At 34.5% G+C, this 19,520-nt stretch overlaps 3 protein-coding genes and 2 long non-coding RNA genes across 5 annotated transcripts; 2 read left to right on the top strand and 3 right to left on the bottom strand.

Moving 5' to 3' along the window:
- Positions 1 to 2,985: 2,985 nt before the first annotated feature.
- On the bottom strand, positions 2,986 to 6,254 carry LOC107461818 (protein RETICULATA-RELATED 1, chloroplastic-like). The gene is made up of 7 exons (XM_016080371.3): positions 5,874 to 6,254; positions 5,692 to 5,790; positions 5,138 to 5,361; positions 4,592 to 4,661; positions 4,418 to 4,500; positions 4,200 to 4,237; positions 2,986 to 3,639 (listed from the first exon to the last, which is right to left on the bottom strand). The coding sequence occupies exons 1-7, from the start codon at positions 6,177 to 6,179 to the stop codon at positions 3,449 to 3,451; spliced, it is 1,011 nt and encodes a 336-aa protein (XP_015935857.1). The 5' UTR covers positions 6,180 to 6,254; the 3' UTR covers positions 2,986 to 3,448.
- Positions 6,255 to 6,942: 688 nt separating this feature from the next.
- Positions 6,943 to 8,422, top strand: LOC127741093 (protein TRANSPARENT TESTA 9-like). The gene is made up of 4 exons (XM_052252600.1): positions 6,943 to 7,381; positions 7,957 to 8,008; positions 8,097 to 8,173; positions 8,264 to 8,422. The coding sequence occupies exons 2-4, from the start codon at positions 7,997 to 7,999 to the stop codon at positions 8,418 to 8,420; spliced, it is 246 nt and encodes an 81-aa protein (XP_052108560.1). The 5' UTR covers positions 6,943 to 7,381; positions 7,957 to 7,996; the 3' UTR covers positions 8,421 to 8,422.
- Positions 8,423 to 8,459: 37 nt separating this feature from the next.
- Positions 8,460 to 9,982, top strand: LOC107461892 (uncharacterized). The gene is made up of 2 exons (XR_001586695.3): positions 8,460 to 8,928; positions 9,567 to 9,982. It is a non-coding gene; the product is annotated as an uncharacterized LOC107461892 (long non-coding RNA).
- A 373-nt stretch (positions 9,983 to 10,355) lies between these two features.
- LOC107461893 (uncharacterized) lies at positions 10,356 to 12,537 on the bottom strand. The gene is made up of 4 exons (XR_002366722.2): positions 12,108 to 12,537; positions 11,459 to 11,523; positions 11,240 to 11,305; positions 10,356 to 11,156 (listed from the first exon to the last, which is right to left on the bottom strand). It is a non-coding gene; the product is annotated as an uncharacterized LOC107461893 (long non-coding RNA).
- A 3,011-nt stretch (positions 12,538 to 15,548) lies between these two features.
- Positions 15,549 to 17,643, bottom strand: LOC107461895 (AUGMIN subunit 5-like). The gene is made up of 4 exons (XM_016080455.3): positions 17,506 to 17,643; positions 17,254 to 17,427; positions 16,554 to 16,763; positions 15,549 to 16,233 (listed from the first exon to the last, which is right to left on the bottom strand). Exons 1-4 carry the CDS (start codon positions 17,620 to 17,622, stop codon positions 15,967 to 15,969), a joined length of 768 nt encoding a protein of 255 aa, XP_015935941.2. The 5' UTR covers positions 17,623 to 17,643; the 3' UTR covers positions 15,549 to 15,966.
- Between the last annotated feature and the right edge of the window lie 1,877 nt (positions 17,644 to 19,520).

Raw genomic sequence — 19,520 nt, 5'->3', positions numbered from 1 at the left:
TTTTGCCTTTATTTTTTTGCCATTTACCATTTTCAGTTCCACTGCGTCATTCTAGTTCTTTTTCTCCATTGTTTTTCCCTTCTCATATATTACTGTTAATTTTCACCGGGCTTGGACCTCCAATTGGTAACTACTAATCTATGATTAATTCATTAATTACTATTTAAAGCCTCAATTTAGTTAATATAAGTACAGGCGTATGTTAATGTGTTTCAAAAAGTAAAAAATACAATATTTTTTAAAAATTAATTTGTTATTAAAAATAAAAAACAAAAATAAAATAAAACATCATAAATTTTAATTATAAATTATTATTTATAAATTTAATTTTGACATATTAATAGTATAAAATAGTTTTACAAGTGTATCCTATTACATAATATTATATCAGTAAAAATAACTATTTTTCATATTAAACCATGTAAATAGTCATCCAATAAAATGATTACACTATCAATACATCAAAATTAAACTCAATAAAAATATTATAATTAAAGAGTTGACATTTGTTTATTTAACAAAGAGAATAACACTTTTTAATTAAAGAAAAATATTTAAGAATAATTTGAAGTTAAAGGGATAAAATTTAAGTAATAGAATAAATTGATTATATTTATTTTTTAAATGTGTTCATTAATTTATCATTTTATTAGTTAAATTTCTGTGATAATAATAAAATTGAGATAATTGGAATAGTAGATTTTCTTTAATAAATAATCTATTAGTTTTGGTATACCTCTTTCTTTTAAAAAAAAAAGAAAACTCATACAACAACTTAGAATATTCAACTATCCAAACTTCGATATGTGTGAAATGTAAATGAAAACTTCTTCTGATTGAAAGACTAATGTGAATAGCTTTTCAAACAAAGATTTTGTTCCTATGTAGCAGCATGAAATTTTTAAAATACTAATAAAAAAAATCAAAACGTTTAACACTTAGCATAGATTAAATTCTTCGGAAATAAAAAATTAATAAAATAAAAAAGTAAAAATGTGTTCATCTTTAAATCAAGATAATAAAATTTCATTCGATAAAAAGTATAAATTTGATAAATGTCTTATTTTATTATTTTACTAATCCTCCTCGCTCTCTATAAGAATTTGTTCCAATTAGCATAGCTCGCTCGTACCGTTCCATTAGTGCGCGTAACAACATTCGACAGGTTATTAATAGAATTTCAGAGCTGTCAAGCTTAATAAAATTTTTGTTCACAGCTATGCTGGCCCCTCCCGCTATGTCTTTATTTATTATGTTGTTACCTTATGATGTAAAGCCATGTCTTGACTTTAATTAGTCCTTAATTAAGTGCCAATAGTATATATAAATAAAATAAATTAAGCAACATAAAGGGCAATAAAATACCCAAAAAAGGGAGTTAACGCTAAGATGGTTCTGATGGCGTCGTGCACTAAAATCGTCCCTAAAATTTTAATTACGTCTCTGAAATTTAAAAAAGTGCAACATATTAATCCCTGACTCATTTTCCATTAACGACATGATGACATGGCATGATGACGTGGACTGTAAGTGACACGTGTCACTTCATTATTTAGCCACGTGTCACTGTTATTTGGCCATGTGTCCATTTGTGTCACGTGTCGCAGCAGTATTCGTTAACGTGTCATCCATTATGTCATCGTTGTATATGCACCAAATTAGTCCTTCACTTTGCATTAAATAACTAATTTTAGTCCCTGAAATTGAATGTTGTGCATCAAACTAATCCCTTAACCAGTTTTTTCTCATTTTTTTCTTTAAATTCAAAATTCTCAATATTTTTTAATACATTAATTTCAATTCTTTTTTTTCACATGTTCTTCAAATAAAAGTATTTTTATAAAATATTTTTTCTCTTGCAAATATCCTAATTGCCGACTTAGAGTTGACGTGAAGGCATTTCAAGCTTCTCTCATTACCATCTCCGACCTCTTTCGTCTAGACTGCAGAGTTCAAAGATGGTAGTGAGGGTGCTTGAAGTGCCTTCAATCTAACTCATTTACACATAACGAAAATATGTATTTCATAAGAAAAAAATGTTTATTTTAATTATTAATTTCTTGTTAAAAACACATGTTTTTTATGAAAAAATGTGTCTAATCAATCATATACTTATTTTTTTATAATATCATACTTATATATTACAAAATTTACCGATATTAAATTATTAAAAAAATTATATAATTAAAACTAAATCTTAAACATTTTTATGAAAGCACTTGTATTTAAACGATATATGAAAAAATAGAATTGAAATTAGTGTATCCAAGATATTAAAATTTTAAATTAAAAAAATGAGAAAAAAATTGGTAAAAGGACTAGTTTGATGCACGACATTCAATTTCAAGGACTAAAATGAGTTACTTAATGCAAAGTGATGGACTAATTTGGTGCATATACAATGATGACATAATGAATAACACGTGGACGAATACTATTGTGACACGTGGCACAAACAAACACGTGGCCAAATAACATTGTGACACGTGGCACAACCATCCACGTCAGCACGACACATGTCACTGGTCACCACATCATCATACCATTACACGTGGCCAAATCATGAAGTGACACGTGTCACTTACAGTCCACGTCATCATGCTATGTCATCACGTCGTTAATGGAAAATAGGTCAGGGACTAATATGGTGCATTTTTTTCAATCTTAGGGACGTAATTGGTGCAATTAGAATCTCAAAAACGATTTTAGTATATGACGGTAATCTAAGGGACCATTTTAGGGTTTAACTCCAAAAAAATAGTTTGGATAAAAAAGAAAGGGGGGGAGGGGGGGGGCAATTTTAAAACTTGGACTAGAAAACACCAGTGTTTGATTGTCTGTGTGTGTTCAATTATTGAATTGAACAAGAAAGCAACTTCTATGATCAAAATTCTTTCAGTCCACTAAAATCGCAATATATACTGCACACGATTCCACTATATATATGAACAATAATGGTCATATGAAACTATATATATGCTGCATTAATGTTATATTGTTATTAACCATCAACTAGTTTTCTCCTAAAAGTATGTAACTGAGCACTGAGCTAACAAAATGGAATTCTTAACAAAATAAAAAGAAACAAAAGGACTTAGTGGCCTAAATGATTGTAAACCAATCTTACATTTTCCATACTTAGATTGATAACCTAGACATATGAATTTGATAACCCTAGACCATGCCCAATTTTGTGAACTATGAAGCACGTGAACAAAAAAAGGGTTTAGCTAACATGTGCCCTTACAAATTAAAAAAATCTTTATAGAAAATTATGCAAAATTTAAATTCTCAATATATTTGTTGTGCATTTATTGAAGTAAAGCATAAAATTTTCTATTACTAAGGACACAAATTAGCTAATCCTTTTTAATTTTTAGCCAACCTTAGATGAAAGGCAAAAAAAGGTGCAAATGTTAAGTATAGATAATTATGGTTAAGGGGTCACTCAATGTACACCACTCCATTTGGCCCATTCTACAAACTGCATACCACCAATGATGTTGTTAATAAATCTCACAATGAAAGAGAAGAACTTTGCAATGTTTGGGTTTTTTCCAATAACAGATGCTTCAAAAAGGAGTTCCAATCCATTAATGATTTGATAACGAGTGTTAGATGACACAGCTGCAAAGATCCCTGGTAAAAAGAGAGCAAAATAACTAACCAATAGTTAAGCAGACTAAATAACATTATATAGGTTGTGTTTTGTAAGTGTTTTATACGCAATAGAGACACAAAACACACAAACACAATATAAGATTTTCTTTTTCTTTTTCAATATAAGTTTGTATTATGAGTGTTTTTATATTTTTGTTATGAAATCGTTAATAATTAATTCAAAGGTGGTGAACACAAATGCAAGAAATGGGAAAATCTTTACCAAAACAAAAAAGGGTCAAAGTATTATGGTTTTATTTGGCTTATGATCCCCTTGGTCTACCAAATCGATAATAACCAAAGGTTATGTTGAATCATACCATCTTGCTAGCAACTAGCAAGCTAAACAAAATATAAATATTTCTATGAATAAAAGAGGTTGGAAAGTGGAAACAACACTAATATGAAGCTCTATTTAGTTTTTCAATTGCCATTTTGGAATTATGATATGTACTTATCTTTTCCATCTCTTCATCAACTGAATAAAACACACCAATCAAAAACTCAAATTCACAAAATTAAGAGAGAGCAATACATACCCCAAAGAACAGCAGTTTTCTTGAGACAGGGCTTGTGTCTGTTCCAATGCAAATAAAAATAATACATCACTGCTTTATATAGGTAAACGGAAACAAAAATATAATAATAATACAACAATAAAAGCAATCATATTTGATTATTTCTATAAATTCTGTGACAAGAATTCAAAAGATTTAATATATAAGATATCAGGGTAAGCATATTTACATATGTATACCTTTTGGAATTCATCATTATAACATTTAAAAATCCTTGACCAATAAGAGCACTTAAAAAGGCCATGATTCCTTGCAATGCACCCTGAACAGAAAATGTGTCAAAAGAAATAAACTGCTACTACAAACAAAATTACAGTATAAAAAGTTTTTTCCCCTCCAAAAATGTAAGGCACCTTGATGAAGTATGTGGCAATGCGCTGCTTCAGAGTGAATTTACATCCTGGCCTTTCAGCTTCGAATACACTGCATTCGAGTAGAAATTTGGTATCATAACATTATCAACAATGGGATTCACATTCAGCTAGATCTCTAACAAGTACACAAATTAATGGTGCACATTAGACACTTGAATTTAGTTCATGAAATTACTGTTATTCAAATGTATGTCATGTCACGTTAAATCATATCAACATTTAGCATGAAATATATGTGGTGTTAATGGCGTGTTATGTTATTGATTTACAGCACATGGGATACCACATTATTAATCATCCCTTGACATGTGATGTTATACAATATTTAACAAAATAGAAACATGTCACGAAATCAATCTGTTCAAGTTAGTAGAAAATAACTTTGACTTATCTAATGATCTTAAACGATTAATTAGTACTGCACATGCATATATAGAAGTAGAGAAAATTCTTAAACAAACTTACAAACCAATCATCTTATATTTATAAAGTAGACACTCTTCTGAGTAGAGAGAATATAATAACCTGCCAGGAAGAGATGCAATAGTATGCTGAATGCCTCCAAGCAAACCTTGGGAGTCATAAGAATAGTTTCCAAATCTAGCTATGGGTGATAAATTGGTCACCACAATAACCAGAGGTATAATTCCAACCACAATATCACCAATGACCAGATGAATCTCATTCCAGAAATCCTCACGTCTTTGGAGATATTCCGCAACCAAAGTACATAAGATGTCTATAAAAACCTGCACACATTAACATGAGTTCTTAAGTTCAAATTTTACAAGAAGTGCTATATGGCCAAGTTCTTGACACTTCAAAACATAATACAGAGGTCTATAGTTCAAATTTTATGAGAAATGCTATATAGCCGAAGTTATCAACACAAGATCTTAAGTTCAAATCTTATGAGAATGAAATTCTCAACGCCTCAAAACACATAGATATAGAATCAACCACGGAACGATTCAAAGTAAGATCTAAATCATTAAAGCCGGTAAAAAAATTGGTAGGAACATATGAAGTAATTATTTCGTGCGAAAAAATAAAAATGGAAATGGAAATGGAAATTAAACCTCTGTTCCAAGTTTAAATAGAAAAGAAGGATCAGCTAACATTCTGGTTCTAAGCATAGGAATGTGCTTCATAAGAAACGACATTACCAGATTCGAATCCTGCAACCATAGCACAAGAGATTTCAGCTTAACCATTATTGAATTTTGAATAACAATAATAAAGAAGATCGAAGAATGATGACCTGTAGTTGGAAGTAACGATGAAGGAAGAGTTGGCGAATGCCGGTGATCTTGGCGGCGTCCACCATATCCAGAGGAAGCTGGACACCACGAGCATTGCATTCCTTCATAACCGCTTCGAAATTCAACAACAATGCAGCGCCGGTGTCGCTGGTGCATCGGATCCTGAAAGTGCGATCACGATGATGGAGAACGGGGAGTAATGTAGTTCTTTGTTTCAAATAAGAGGCTTTGAATGTGTAGTTCCTGTTGTTATAGTAATGAGAGTTGGAGAGAGCGAAGGGTGAAGAAAGTGCCGCCATTGCCATGTTTTCGAGTCGTTGCTGCCGTCACGCTGACGGACGGGACGACCGCACACAAACTTACTTTCCTTTTTTTTTAATAATTTTTTTTCTTTCAAAATGATCTCAACCTCTGTACTGTATAATATATACCTTAATATATATTTTTTAATTAAAATCCTTCTATTCTTTTTATTTTTTTCAACAATATCATAATCTTACAAAAAATAAACAACCGTTGTATGTTTTATTTTTAACTGAATTCTTTAATATAAACAGAATAAACAGAAAATTAGGAAAGTTCATTGCACAAAGCTGGGTCAAAGCTTCAGGAGAAAAAAACTGTAATAAGTATTTAATCATTTAATGTATTTATTTAGGTGAGTTCTTTCGTTTTCGTAGTATGATTTTAAATGGCTACGAATAATTATGTGTTGATTGGCAAATAACCTTTTAACATGTGGCATGTATGGTAACCTATAAAACAGTGTACTAAGGAAGGAATGTGGAACACGACAAATTAATGGTGTTTGCTACGGTATGATGATAAATTAATACGTATCGATACGTTTAAGATATGGACAAATAACAATAAAACATGTGGAATTTATTTTCCACATCAGCATTTAATTTTTTCTTTTTTAAATATATAGTATATCACATTTTTACTAAAACACCCTTTTAATTAAATAAAAATAAAAAATATTTATTTATTTAATTTTATAAAAAGACTTAAACATCCTTCCTTTATTTGATTAGACAAAAATACCCTTTGAATACCTCTATCTTAACAGCTACTCCCCAAATCAATAAAGGAAATTGAAACAGAAACCCTAGCTTCTCCACCACCGCCGCAAGGACTGCCGCCGTCCGTCGCTCTAAGGCACTACCATCGTCGTCTGGTCGTCCGTGCTTCTTCCTCCTTCAAGAATCGCAGCTTCTTCTTCCTCGACCTCGGCGCGTCAGTTCCTGGTATTCATCTGCTCCATCGCGCTCCTGCCGCCGTCCGTCGGGCGCTCAGCCACCATCGTCTTCGTCTGGTCGTCGCAGATTCTTCCAACCCACCACCGTCTTCTGAGTTGTGTTCGTCGCCTGGCCTCTGTCTCCGTCACGATTCTGCCCCCCTCTTCTCAGACTGCTCAGAAGAAAAACCCATCTCCATTCCAGTTTCCTTCCTTCGAGTTCAAAGAGCAGAAGCTCAACCAAGAAAAAAACCTTAGACTTCGACGGTCAGTATGTACCCGAAGCCATGCATCATATCCCTCGAACTTATTTCTTATCAATGATATTGTTATGGATTTGCTAAGGTTCGTTTTGATATTTTGTTGATCCTTTAGTAGTGTAGTTGTGACTTGGTTGTTCACTTGTGCGTTTTAGAGTGAAAATTGAGTTTCTGTTGTGCATTACAGGGCTTTAGTTGTTTCCACTTTCCAGAGCTTGAACTTGTTTCTTATATATTACATTGTCCTGGATTTGCTTTGATAAGGTTTGATATGAGATTCTGATGGTCTTCTTAGGTAGTGACTTGATTATTCATGAATTTGATTGTATAAATTGAGTTTCATTGGTGCTTTATGGGACTCTTGTTACCGGAATTAGAACTTGTTTTTATTAATGCTATTATACAGGATTAAAGAGTCTGTTTTGAGATTTTTGATGATCTTTCTTTTTGGTAGTGACCTGATCTTTTCGTGAAGTTTGCTGTGGAAATTAAGTTTCTGTAGTGCCTTATGAGGCTTTTGTTGTTTACGGAACTTTAACTTGTTTATTATAAATATTGCTGTTGATGATTTTCCGGTTACAGATCCGTAATTGATGAACTGAAGCAGATCAAAGTTGTGAACATGCGTAACAGGGTAACACAAGTCAATTTTATTCGCATTGTGGTATTTTGTTTTCATTGAACAAAAAGCATCTTGTGATTATGCATGCTGTTTTATGCAGGAATTAGTGCTGGATTTATTGCAGTCTGTTGTGGAGATAATTACTTATGGTGATAAACATGATCCATCCATTCTTGAGTAAGATCTTGTTGGGAAAATCTCGTTGCTTATGATCTTGTTAGTATTATCTTGAAAATTTTGAATTTTGTATTTGATTAAATGGTTCAGATGTTTCATGGATCGCCAAGTGGTTGCGGAATTCGTTCGAATGCTTGATATCAGTGAAAATTCAAGAATTGAGGCACCGTTACTTCAGTATCTCAGCATAATGATTCAAAACATGGATAATGAACATGCAATTTGTAAGACTGTTAGTATTTCTTGATGTTTCAGGCTAAGGTCATTAGACTTTAGAAGTTGTGAACAGGTTGTGTTCTGTTTTCCACTTCTCTTATCCTTTTGGCAGAGAGAGAAGTAAGAGGTATAATGTGTATAATTTAAATTTTGTACTACAAGTATCTTGGTGGGCTATATCAACATTTCAGGCTTAATTTATGCTATTTTGATCATAAAAATGAAGTTACCACAATTAATAACATCATAATACCGAAGATAAGTAAGAAGGGCTGTCTGTTTACTACTATGATGTATTTGTAAGGAATCTATGTTAAGGATTTTGTAGTTAGTTTATGCTTGCATTCATATCTTCATTTCATGCAGGCTACTGTGTATTTGTTGATGCTGAGCATGCTCTCAATAAGGCACTTGCAGAATCCATTGGTGTGAATACTGAAAACTTGTTGCTTTCACAACCAGATTGTGGTGAACAAGCACTTAGTCTTGTGGATACCTTAATCCGTAGTGGTTCAGTTGACGTAATTGTTGTTGACAGTGTAAGTATGCAGCTCCCTTTTGATTTAATTAATACTTTCCTTGGTTCCCATTGTAACTTGTGTAGGATTATATCGGTAGTGGTGGCTGCACTTAAGTCCTTATCTATTATAGGATTTGCCAAATCAGTATAAGAACTATAAAATTTTCACCAATAGAATGTGATTTTAGCCAGTATTATCATTTAGTTCTACTTAGTTATGGTAATAACTCAAAATAGCCTTCTTATAAAAAGATTCATCAGCACTAGAAATTTTTTGATTGATTCTGTTTTTATTCATGTTCAAAGATATATGCTTCTACTTGTATTATATAGCATTTCTGCTTTTGATTCTGATTTTAATTGAGTTCAAATGATCTGAGATTGGATATTTTTCTTATAGATCTATGTACTTATATAGTGATATTATTGCTAATTGTTAATGAATTGAACTTAACTTTTTTTCTTATTATACATCACAAAGATTGTAATGAAGTCAAACTAATTTCCATTCTAAGATTCGAACTAGCCCTGCTTGAGCATTACCTTTGGATGGTAAATGACTGGTTTTGTTTATCAGTTTATAAGAGTTTGGTGAAGCTAATTTGGTTTAAATTCTACTGATGTAATTCAACTTGTGAAATGCCTTTTATTCTGTAGCCTAAACCCCGTGCAGATTCCTGGGCAAGCTGATATTCGACAAGCAGAAGGCGGTCCGAACCCCGGTTCCATGAATTCATTCAGTTCTATGTTATTATGGATCTTAGGAGGTGCTTCATCTGAGGGTCTCAACTCGTTTTTTTCAATGTTCAGAGATGTTAGAGACCAAGGACAAGTTTTTGCTGAAACTCCTCACGATGAAAACCGTGAGAATCAGGATAATGACAGATAGTGGTAGAACATTAGATTTTGATCATAAGTACTTGTTAATACTTAATATAGGAATATTGTACGGCATATCATATAGGTGACTGAACTTTCTCTCTCTTTGGTCCAAATGAAAATAAAACTAACGAAAAAGAATGTGTATATAATGTATATGTATATTCTTTATAGCTTTTTTTTTCTTTCTTAAATATTGAAGGTTTGATGTCTGTTCTGTCTTCCTCAAAGCTAATAAGCTATAGGCGGATGGAATAGTTCCCCCAAGAAAGATAAAGAACTTATAAAGTAGGAGGAAAAAGATTCTCTAATATAAGGAAAATTTTTAAAATAATAAAATAAAAATTAATTATCATTTTCATTCAAGAATAATTAGATTTTTTATTTATTTTACCAACTTTTTATTTTAGAAGTTGAATGCAGAATAAAATGAAATTTACAGCGAAGTCTAGTAAGATATTCATAAAACAGTGGTTAACTGGTTATAGGTACTATATACACAAATGTAATTATCAGCTATTTCTTATGGAGAAATAATCCAATGCCAACATTGAGTCATGAATTGTATATCTATCATTAACAGAAAATTTGTGTCTTTAACTGATAGCAAATGCATTCATATCTGCATACAAAATATACAAATGTACAACTATGGTCATCATTAACAACAATTTTCTAAGATTCTAAAAGCTTCTTGCCATTGTTCATCACTCAATTCTTTGGGGAAGTCAACTAGAAACTTGACATGGAGGTCACCTCTTTTCCCATCGTTTTTAAGGGTTGGCATGCCTTGACCTTCAATAACCTTTACATATCCAAGGTATACAACAGTATTCTCAAATGACAAAGTCAAGTTCTCCCCTCCTAATATAGGAATTGGTAAAGAGCACCCTGTGAGTGCATCTACTAGAGGAATCTCAATACATATTTCCAAGTCATTATTGCCTTCTCTTCTAAACAAATTATGTTTCTTTTCTTCCATTAAGAATTAAACAATTCGTCAAAATTAACAACAACTAATATCAAATCACATACATCAAACCAAATTACCCTAATTACATCAGCTTCAGCAACTTTCTGCTGATGAGCAGACTAATACCCTCCTCGGATTCTTGTCCCTCTCGTCCGAACATTTGGTTCAGTAATGTTTCCGGAACACCAACACCATCATGTGTTATGCAGCAAAGATATAGAATGGCAAAGACTACCAAGAAATGGCTACAGTCATGTCATCCTCTGCCAACTACCAATTTAGAACTGAGAAGATCACAATATGGAACAGGTTTTTTGACCCTTTCTCTTCTTTTTCTTCTGCTTTGGAGGCTGGAGAACTACTTTGATGGCCGCATCAAAAACAGCCTTCACATTCTGTATTCAAAGGCAGATATCATTAGGGACGTGATATTATCTAACCTTTGGAACTTTTATAGATGCAGAGAACATATATGTACCTGCTGTGTTTTTGAACTACATTCGATGTAAACTGGAGCACCGATAAGTTTTCTCAGTTCCTCACCCTTCAACAAAGAGAGAAAATCAGATCACTAATGTATAAAGTAAGCAGATGGTCTCTCTTAAGAACACCAACTGAAGGCTAAAAGGCAATGAAATAAGACACAAAACGATAGCAATGGATATTGGTAATGGAAGCAATGAAAGCTAGGAAGTACCTGCACTGTGGTGATAGGCACTGCACCAGGATGATCTTGAAAAAACTGCTTATCATCCCAAAGATCTACACAAGTCGCATATTGGTTGTCAAGAAATGCAAAGAACTTATGGAAACACCAGCTCCACCACGGCAAATTACTCATGTTAGGTAGTAGCAATCTTCTGTCACTTTAAACTTCCTAATACTCTTCATAAATCAAGGTTTTTTCAAGATTTATCAACAGCCATTTAGTTTTTAAAACAATCATTACATTAGCCTTTTAGTTAAACAAGGAGGTAAAGGGAAAAATTAAGAAAGCATTCCATGAAATGGTTTGGTATATCTGAATCAATTCTTGATTAAAGTCATGAATTAGGTAACCTTCGAGGATGAACTTCCTTCTCTAAACCACTACTGAATAACAAGCAATCAAAGGGAAAAAAATAACAGCAATGACATTGGAATACAGAATCTATTCCCCAACTTTCTAATAATGAAAGAAACACAGTATGAGTAAAAGACAGCAATTAGTAATTCAGTAATTCAACAAAACAGCAAAACAAAACAAGACTCAAACTTTCATCAATTCAACAGAACAACACAAACCAGAAGCAGTTTCAGTAATTCAACAAAACAAACAAAACAGCAATTTCAGTAAAGTTACATACCTGACTTGGTGGCTCGGGCTCCATATCTGACTTGATACGGTGCTCTGTGTCCGCTGGGTGGTCCTGGGTGAGTGGCTGGTCCTGGCCTGCTGGGTGCGATTTGCGAGTTGCGAGGGACTGAGGATGGTGGTGGGTGCGACTTGCAAGGGTGGTGCCGACCTGCTGAGCGCTGGGCGCTGGCTGTGTGCTGCAGTGCTGGGCTGCTCTGTCCGCGAGGAGGTCCTGGGTGGGAGCAGTGGAAGGGCTGCGCTGGGAGGAAGGTGGCGGTGGCTGCGAGGTGGTGGGAGGAGGTCTCTCACCGGCGATGGGAGTTGCAGAGAGCGAGGCTGTGAGACCTAGGGAGTAGGGAGAGAGGGGCTAGGGTTCGTTTGGGAGTGGGGCTTGGGGGAATGGCCGAATGGGGGTTACTGGTTTAGGTTTAGGTTTCGTTCATTTTTTGGGGGAGGGGGGGTGTTTTGTTTTTTTTTTTTGGTTTTTTACCTGGCCGGTTTGGTTGGGGTTTTTATTATCAGAACCGAAAATCGAACCTAACCGAACTAAAAACAGCAAAATATGCTTTTTTCGGTTTTTCGGTTAACGGTTTGTTCAGTTTTCGGTTCGGTTGATCGGTTTAGTTAGGGACTAAGTCAGTGACACCAATTAAGTAATAAGATAAAATAAATAAAAATGGTAACAAGTCTGAAAAAGACATTGCGTACCGAAAACACAGTTGGCAAATACCAGTGTGTTTGACATCCTATTTCTTTCTCCAAATGCTGCTACTACTTCCTCTCCCTTCTTTCTCCAAAAGGGGACCAAACCCAACCCTAAAAGGTAAAAACCCTATTAGAGCAGAATAGCAGCTAGGCATCTTCACCATTATCGGCGCCGTCATCGCATCTCCGCCAGCCGCAATCCCCACTACTCAAGCTCCTCTCCTCCTTCATTCAATTTTCATTCTTGAACCAAACATTGATTTTTCTTCCAATGCTTCTCAGCCTAGTGCAGCACTTTCTACTCCAACGAAACAAAAGAAAAACCAAGTGTTGCTGCAAAGTTGCACTGAGACATCATCTTCAAGCCATAAGAAGAAGCAGCCCCTTTCAAGATTTAGCGGCTCCCACGTTACAAATCTTGTTAGCCCCCCTGTGCTAAAGCAAGTGAAGAACAAGGGAATGCATGAGAAATACATCAATCCAACTATTTCCCCTCCTCCTTCATTCAATTTCTTTGAGTATTCTTGTTTTTCTGGGTTAATTTCTTTGATTGTTGATTGTTGTTAACAGGAAGAATTGTTGATTGTTGTTTTTGTTGAGTTAATTACTATTGCTTTTTTTTCAAATATCGTCCTTTATTTAATTTTTTTCCTATATGAATAGGCAAAATATCTGGAAGATATGCTCAAGTATGACTCGTTCTATAAATACAACACTCCATTCAGGCCAAGGATACTTGATTTTGAATTTGTGGAAATGCTAGAAACAGGAGAACAAGCAAGGAATATCTGTATTTGTGTTTTTTTCTTTCAAATTTTTATCTGCATAAGCTAACCGCGTCTTATTTAACATAGTAATGATTGTGGGGTATGGGTGGCAACCTGGATGACAAACTACAGGAAGACGTATAGTTATACAGTAAATGTAATTTTTTTTTTGCTAAAAAAACAATGGTATTTCATTTGCGAATGTGTATGGTTTTGTTGGTAACCTAAAATATTTATATTTTTCAGGTTAATCATGGTACAAGGATGCGACTTGCGTTGGATTTGATTCTAAGGCCCCATAACTTGATGCTGCGTAATTTCATTGAATCTGCTACCAGGAATTACAATAAGTATAAACAAAAGGAGTCAAACAAAAATTAAATAATTGTAATTGTCATGTAGTCATGTTTAGATTATATTAACTACTAAGACTTGTTATTTTCATCTCTTTTACTTAAAAAATTATTATGCACTATATTTTTTATGGACTCTTGTTGAAAATTAATATTTATGTCTTTCGTTCGATTATAGTTGAATTTAGGTGAAGCTTAATTTTCACTCTAGCATTTTGATTCCTTGAACCACTTCTGTGTTGTAAGCTTAATTGAAAATTTGATACTAAAATATATTAAGCATTTTAAAATAAAAACAACATGAGAGAATTGTTATAATCTATCTTCTGAAAATCGGTTGGAACCGGCCGGTTGAACCGATTGATCCATGAACCGCTACAAAAAACAACTCAGACAAATGTTAAAACCTCCAATCTCAAAAACCGCAATTGAACTGTCGAACCGGCCAAGAACTGGTCGGTCGAACCGAACTGTCACCTGGCCGGATTTTTAGAATAAGGGAAAAACGCCAAGTTCTGAAAATAGTTCGAACTAACTGGTCGAACCGATCAAATCATGAACCGAAAGAAAAAGCAGTTCGGACCAAGATTCTGAAAACCTGTTCGAACCGGTTGGTCGAACCGTGTACCGGTATAAAAAAAGAATCGGTCATATATCAAAACCGAAAGATTCAGAAACCGTTGTTGGACCGTCGAACCGGTTGAGAACCGGTCGGTCGAACCGAACCGGGACCCAACCGGTTTTCTAAAATTTGCTCAAATTGGTGCCGTTGGTTAGAGGAACCCTAACCAGTAACCAAAACGCGCAGCACCTTCTTGGCCCCTCCTCTCTCACAGTCTCACTCAGCCACTCTCCTCCTTCCTCTCACCGAGCTCCTCCTCACTCCCTCACTTCCCTCTCTTCCCTCTCTTCCCTCTCTTCCCTCTCTCTGGCCTCTGAACGAACACACTAAAGAACGCAGAGAAGACAGAAGAGAACTCGAACGCAGCTTGGAGGAAGCACCGAAACAGCCATCTCTCGTCGCCGTTCCTCAACGTCCAGCCACCGCCGCTGCAACAGCTTCGGCGCAATGTCGCCCTTGTTCGCCACGCATCCGCCTCCTTTTTAGCCAAGCTTCTGCGTCTGTTTTTTGGCCAACCCTTGTTCTTCCCTTTTTGGCGAACCCTTGTTCGAGCTGCTTAGCCCTCTGTTCAGTCCTCTACGCCGCGTGTTCGAGCCTCTGTTCAGCCTCTGTTCCGCGGCCTTTCAGCCACCATTCCGCCATTGTTCAGCCTCCATTCAGCCATCTCCGTCGCGATTTAAAGCTCCTCCCTTTCCCTGTACTGTTTGAATTTCAGAACTGCTCCATCCTAGGGTGATTTCAAAAGGCTCTTTTTAATAATTCAACTTACATCAACATAATTAAAACAGCAAAACAAAAACATATTAAAAAAACCAAAAATCAAAACTGTTCTTCATCTGTGTTAAACATATTAAAAAAATAAAAAATCAAAATTGTTCTTCATCTAGGCTTAGAAACCTTCGTCGTTCTAGATTAGAAACCTTCATCGTTCATGCCTCTAAAAGTTTCGATCTTCTTCATCTTCTTCTCTTCTCTTCCTATCAAAACTGTTTCAAAAGGCTCTTTTTAATAATTCAACTTACAGTTTTTCTAGGTCTTCCTTTACATCTAATTTTTTATTCTCATCTATCTGGTTCACTCTCCTTACCAGGGCCTCTATCGGTTTCCTTTGTTCAACAGAGGAATCTACAAGCTGAGATTCCACTATCTACTCAACAATAGGGGCAACCGCAAGTGTTTTCAGGTGCACTCATACCTAATTCTATCTCTTCTAGTATGGCCACCCTAAAAATTACCCCTCAACTAGTTTAGCCTATCTGAATAATGAACATATCTTTAAGTGAGTCATGTTCCTAAAGGTGTTAAGAAAAGTTAGGTGTATCTGATCACTCTTGTTGCTTTCTTGATTTTATTTATTCATGTTCCTTGTTTTAAACTTCAATGAACTCAGAACTTTGAATACCAAAATGTCGAGATGGGACATCAAAAAGAAACTCCATCTATCAAATTACCATGCATCAACCAACAAGTGGGGGAAAAAATTTCTGTTGAAACATTATAAACCTGTGGGGAAGAAGGAAGCATGTAGAGGCTATTATCAGGACACCGACAAAAGGTAGACACTTCCTTCTCAATAAGATCTTTTGCACTATTTGAAGTCTCAACAACAACAGCACATGCTGGAATTATAGTGCTTGCAGCATACTCCCTAGCAGTTAATGGTTGCTGACCCCAAAACAATGCAGCATCCTGCAATATGTGATTAACAAGGGGGTAAAATAAAAATTCAAAGAACTATTTTTCCCTAAAAAATAGAAACGGGGAAAAATATACACTGCAAAAAGACAATGTGTCAGAAGCAAGGGATATGAATTCCATGCCAAGTACCAACACTGTACATAAACTTCGCTAATATCGATCATCTCAACAGTCAATGCAAATATTGGCCAATTAAGTTGGAAAAAGTGATCATCTTAGGATTCTAACAAGGTAACAGCACCACCCAAGGATGAACAATAAAGATACCAGAGTTTCACTTATACAGGAAAGATGGAAATAGTGGAATTTACCTTATTTGCGTTAAGTAATGCTGTATATATGGTCTCAAGTTCTGATCTTCGAGCATCAAACTCTTCGATCTTTTTCCACTTTTTTTTCAGAGAATCTTCAGCTTCCTTCCTCTCAGCGCACAACTTATTCAGGCGTTGTATTTCAGACATCAGGGTATTTAGGCTTGCCTTTAAACCAGCAACTTCTCTTTCCTTGGCCCAAACATCAAGCTGAAAATAGGAACCATATAAAGAAATGGAATATTTAAATGCTTAAATTCTTAAATTAAATAGGAAAATCTAATCAGGTAATGAAAATGGGATCCTAAATAATTTAAATGAAAATGCCATAACCAAGGATTCAATCAACCCTGAAACATATAAGGTGGTAAATTCTTATTTCTCCTGCTTTAAATGGAGAATATAGAATTGAACATTTTTGCTAAACCCAATTTAAGTCATAATAACCACAACAATAAATACTAGATGAGTGATGTAGTATCTAAAAAATATTCCTAAACATTCTCCAAAATAATAAATAAAGTAAAAATACATATGTTAAATGTCTTGAAAACTTAAAAAGCAATCAATTCTTCCCTAATTAGAAAGATATTTAGGAGGGGATGTGGAGGCGCTTGCGCGTGCGCGCACATTATACTTTGTAACACTTTCTATCAAGGTAAAAATGTAACTAATGGACTTTATGTTTTGAAGAGAAGACCTCAAGTTGCCTAAGACTTCCAACATTCTGAGACGTGCTTCCAATACCAATTGAGCGTGATGGAACATCAGTGCCACCATACAGACGTTTCATAAGTTTCTCGGACAAGTCCTTTGCCTCAGCAGCCTTGTTTAATGCATCTTCGGTAGCCAAAAATTGCTGAACATGAGCTTTCTGTAAACAGAGATAGAACACTAGCTAAGTAATTCCCCTTATGAAGTTAAGTTGTGCAGTTCAAGGCAGAATATAGACCTGTCTCTCAAGAAGCTGATTTTGACTTCCTCCTGGAGGCACATCAACTCCAATCTTTCCATTGCCATAAAGTTGATACTGTAGAGGAGAGCTCCCATCAGAAGTGGAAACATCCATCACTATGTTATTTTCATATTTGTACCTGATTGAAGGATTCAAGTTTGAATTTATAACAGCTATACAAGAAAATGCCATAGCCGAGCGAAATGTTGAAGGTAGTACTATATGAATGTTCAATCCAGAACAAGTTCACAAATTAACTAACAACAATTATTCAATAATTGTTATAAAAAAATAACTAGAAGCTAGAAGCCCTAGAACAGAACAAAGCCCTAGATCCTGAGCAAAAGGGGGACAAGGGCACACCGAAGGGATGACAGGTGGAATAAAGATAGCGCGGGCGACGATAGAACAGAGCTGCTCGACGGAAAAAGGAGGCGAGCCCGGCGACGATGGAACCGAGCTGCGCGACGGTGCTTTCAAAGCTGAAACAGTAGCTGCACGATGGTGGAACAGAGCTGCACGATACCGACGGTGGCTTTGAAGCTCGTTTCGGCGACGGCGGCGGGAGATGGACGGAGGTGAGGGAGTGAGATCGATGACGGAGAAAGGAAGGAGGAGCTCGAGGGTGATGGGAGGGATGGGTTCGCGTTTAGCCGTCGTGTGGAGCCAAGGTTGCTGGGTTGGGTAATTGGCTAGGGCATCCCAGCAAAACGATGGAGATTGAAACTTTCGGCGGCGGGAATAAGAAGGTTTCTGAATCAGATGAAGAACAATTTTAATTTTTTGTTTTTTTAATATGTTTAACACAGAAAAAGAATAATTTTGATTCTTTATTTTTTTAATATGTTTTTGTTTTATTGTTTTAATTATTTGAAACTATAAAATTAGGATTAATTAAATTCTAAAATTTGATTAATTTAAAAGGATATTTTTGTCTAATCAAATAAAGAAAGGATGTTTAAGTCTTTTTATAAAATTAAATAAATAAATATTTTTTATTTTTATTTAATTAAAAGGGTGTTTTAGTAAAAGTGGTGATATACTATATATTTAAAAAAGAAAAAATTAAATGCTGATGTGGAAAATAAATTCCACATGTCTTATTGTTATTTGTCCATATCTTAAACGTATCAGTACGTATTAATTTATCATCGTACCGTAGCAAACACCAACATTAATTACAGCGACAAATATAAAAAGGAGAAATATATGGTAAAGATGTTGTTTTAAAGATGTGTTTATGTGGCAAAATATAAACCACACATTCTAAAATCACACTTTTAACTTAAAACCGTAACTATTCACAAAGAAAAGCGTCACCTAATGGAAAAAAGTAAATTAGAAGATTTAAGAGAAGAAATAATTAAATTATCAAAACTAATAGATCAAAAATTAATAATTTTAACCAATGTTAATTGTAATGACACTGAATTCTTAAAATCAATACAAAATGATTTTTCTCAAAATCTTTATTTTACTATAAGTTTTATTGAAGGACTTCAAAAACCTGAAAAAACTTATTTTTCACATGGAATTTCTAAAAAATGCTACCATGGAAATGATTCCCCACATCTTCATCATACTTTTAACCCACAATTAAATTCTATAGTAGATATGCTTGAAGAAATATTAGTATCTATAAAATTTCAAAGAAATAAGAAAAAAGAGAATCCCAAAGAAGAAAAAATTCAAAATATAATCAACATAACAGACTTAAAAGTAAAACCACCATTGAAATTATGAATATTGAAGAAAAATTAGAAGAAGTCACAATGCTTTTTAAACAATTAAAAATGTCTCAAGAAAATAATATTATGGAACATGGCTTTCAAATAGAAGAAGAATTAGTAAATGCTGAAAATATAGAAAATGAAGAACACATTCTAGATTATTCAAGTGACGAAGAACCAGCAATTCCAATACAAGTAAAAAATGAAGCTGGAACATCTAAGGATAATCAATCTCAATTTAAATGGGAAACAGGTTTTGAAAATTATGCTTTTAAAAATGGA

This window comes from Arachis duranensis, chromosome 8 (assembly GCF_000817695.3).
Source record: "Arachis duranensis cultivar V14167 chromosome 8, aradu.V14167.gnm2.J7QH, whole genome shotgun sequence".
NCBI classification, from domain to species: Eukaryota; Viridiplantae; Streptophyta; class Magnoliopsida; order Fabales; family Fabaceae; genus Arachis; species Arachis duranensis.
This window is presented reverse-complemented; position numbering and strand designations above follow the sequence as displayed.

What these genes read in the sequence shown, in the direction of transcription:
- LOC107461818 (XM_016080371.3), bottom strand. Translation starts at nt 6,179, where the DNA reads ATGGCAATGGCGGCACTTTCTTCACCCTTCGCTCTCTCCAACTCTCAT. An exon ending in ATCGTTACTTCCAACTACAG is followed by an intron (nt 5,791 to 5,873) that starts GTCATCATTCTT and finishes CTATGGTTGCAG; the next exon opens with GATTCGAATCTGGTAATGTC. An exon ending in TTGCCACATACTTCATCAAG is followed by an intron (nt 4,501 to 4,591) that starts GTGCCTTACATT and finishes TTTTCTGTTCAG; the next exon opens with GGTGCATTGCAAGGAATCAT.
- LOC107461895 (XM_016080455.3), bottom strand. Translation starts at nt 17,622, where the DNA reads ATGGATGTTTCCACTTCTGATGGGAGCTCTCCTCTACAGTATCAACTT. An exon ending in ATCAGCTTCTTGAGAGACAG is followed by an intron (nt 17,428 to 17,505) that starts GTCTATATTCTG and finishes CTCTGTTTACAG; the next exon opens with AAAGCTCATGTTCAGCAATT. An exon ending in GAAGTCTTAGGCAACTTGAG is followed by an intron (nt 16,764 to 17,253) that starts GTCTTCTCTTCA and finishes TCCTATTTTCAG; the next exon opens with CTTGATGTTTGGGCCAAGGA.
- LOC127741093 (XM_052252600.1), top strand. An exon ending in CATGATCCATCCATTCTTGA is followed by an intron (nt 8,174 to 8,263) that starts GTAAGATCTTGT and finishes TAAATGGTTCAG; the next exon opens with ATGTTTCATGGATCGCCAAG.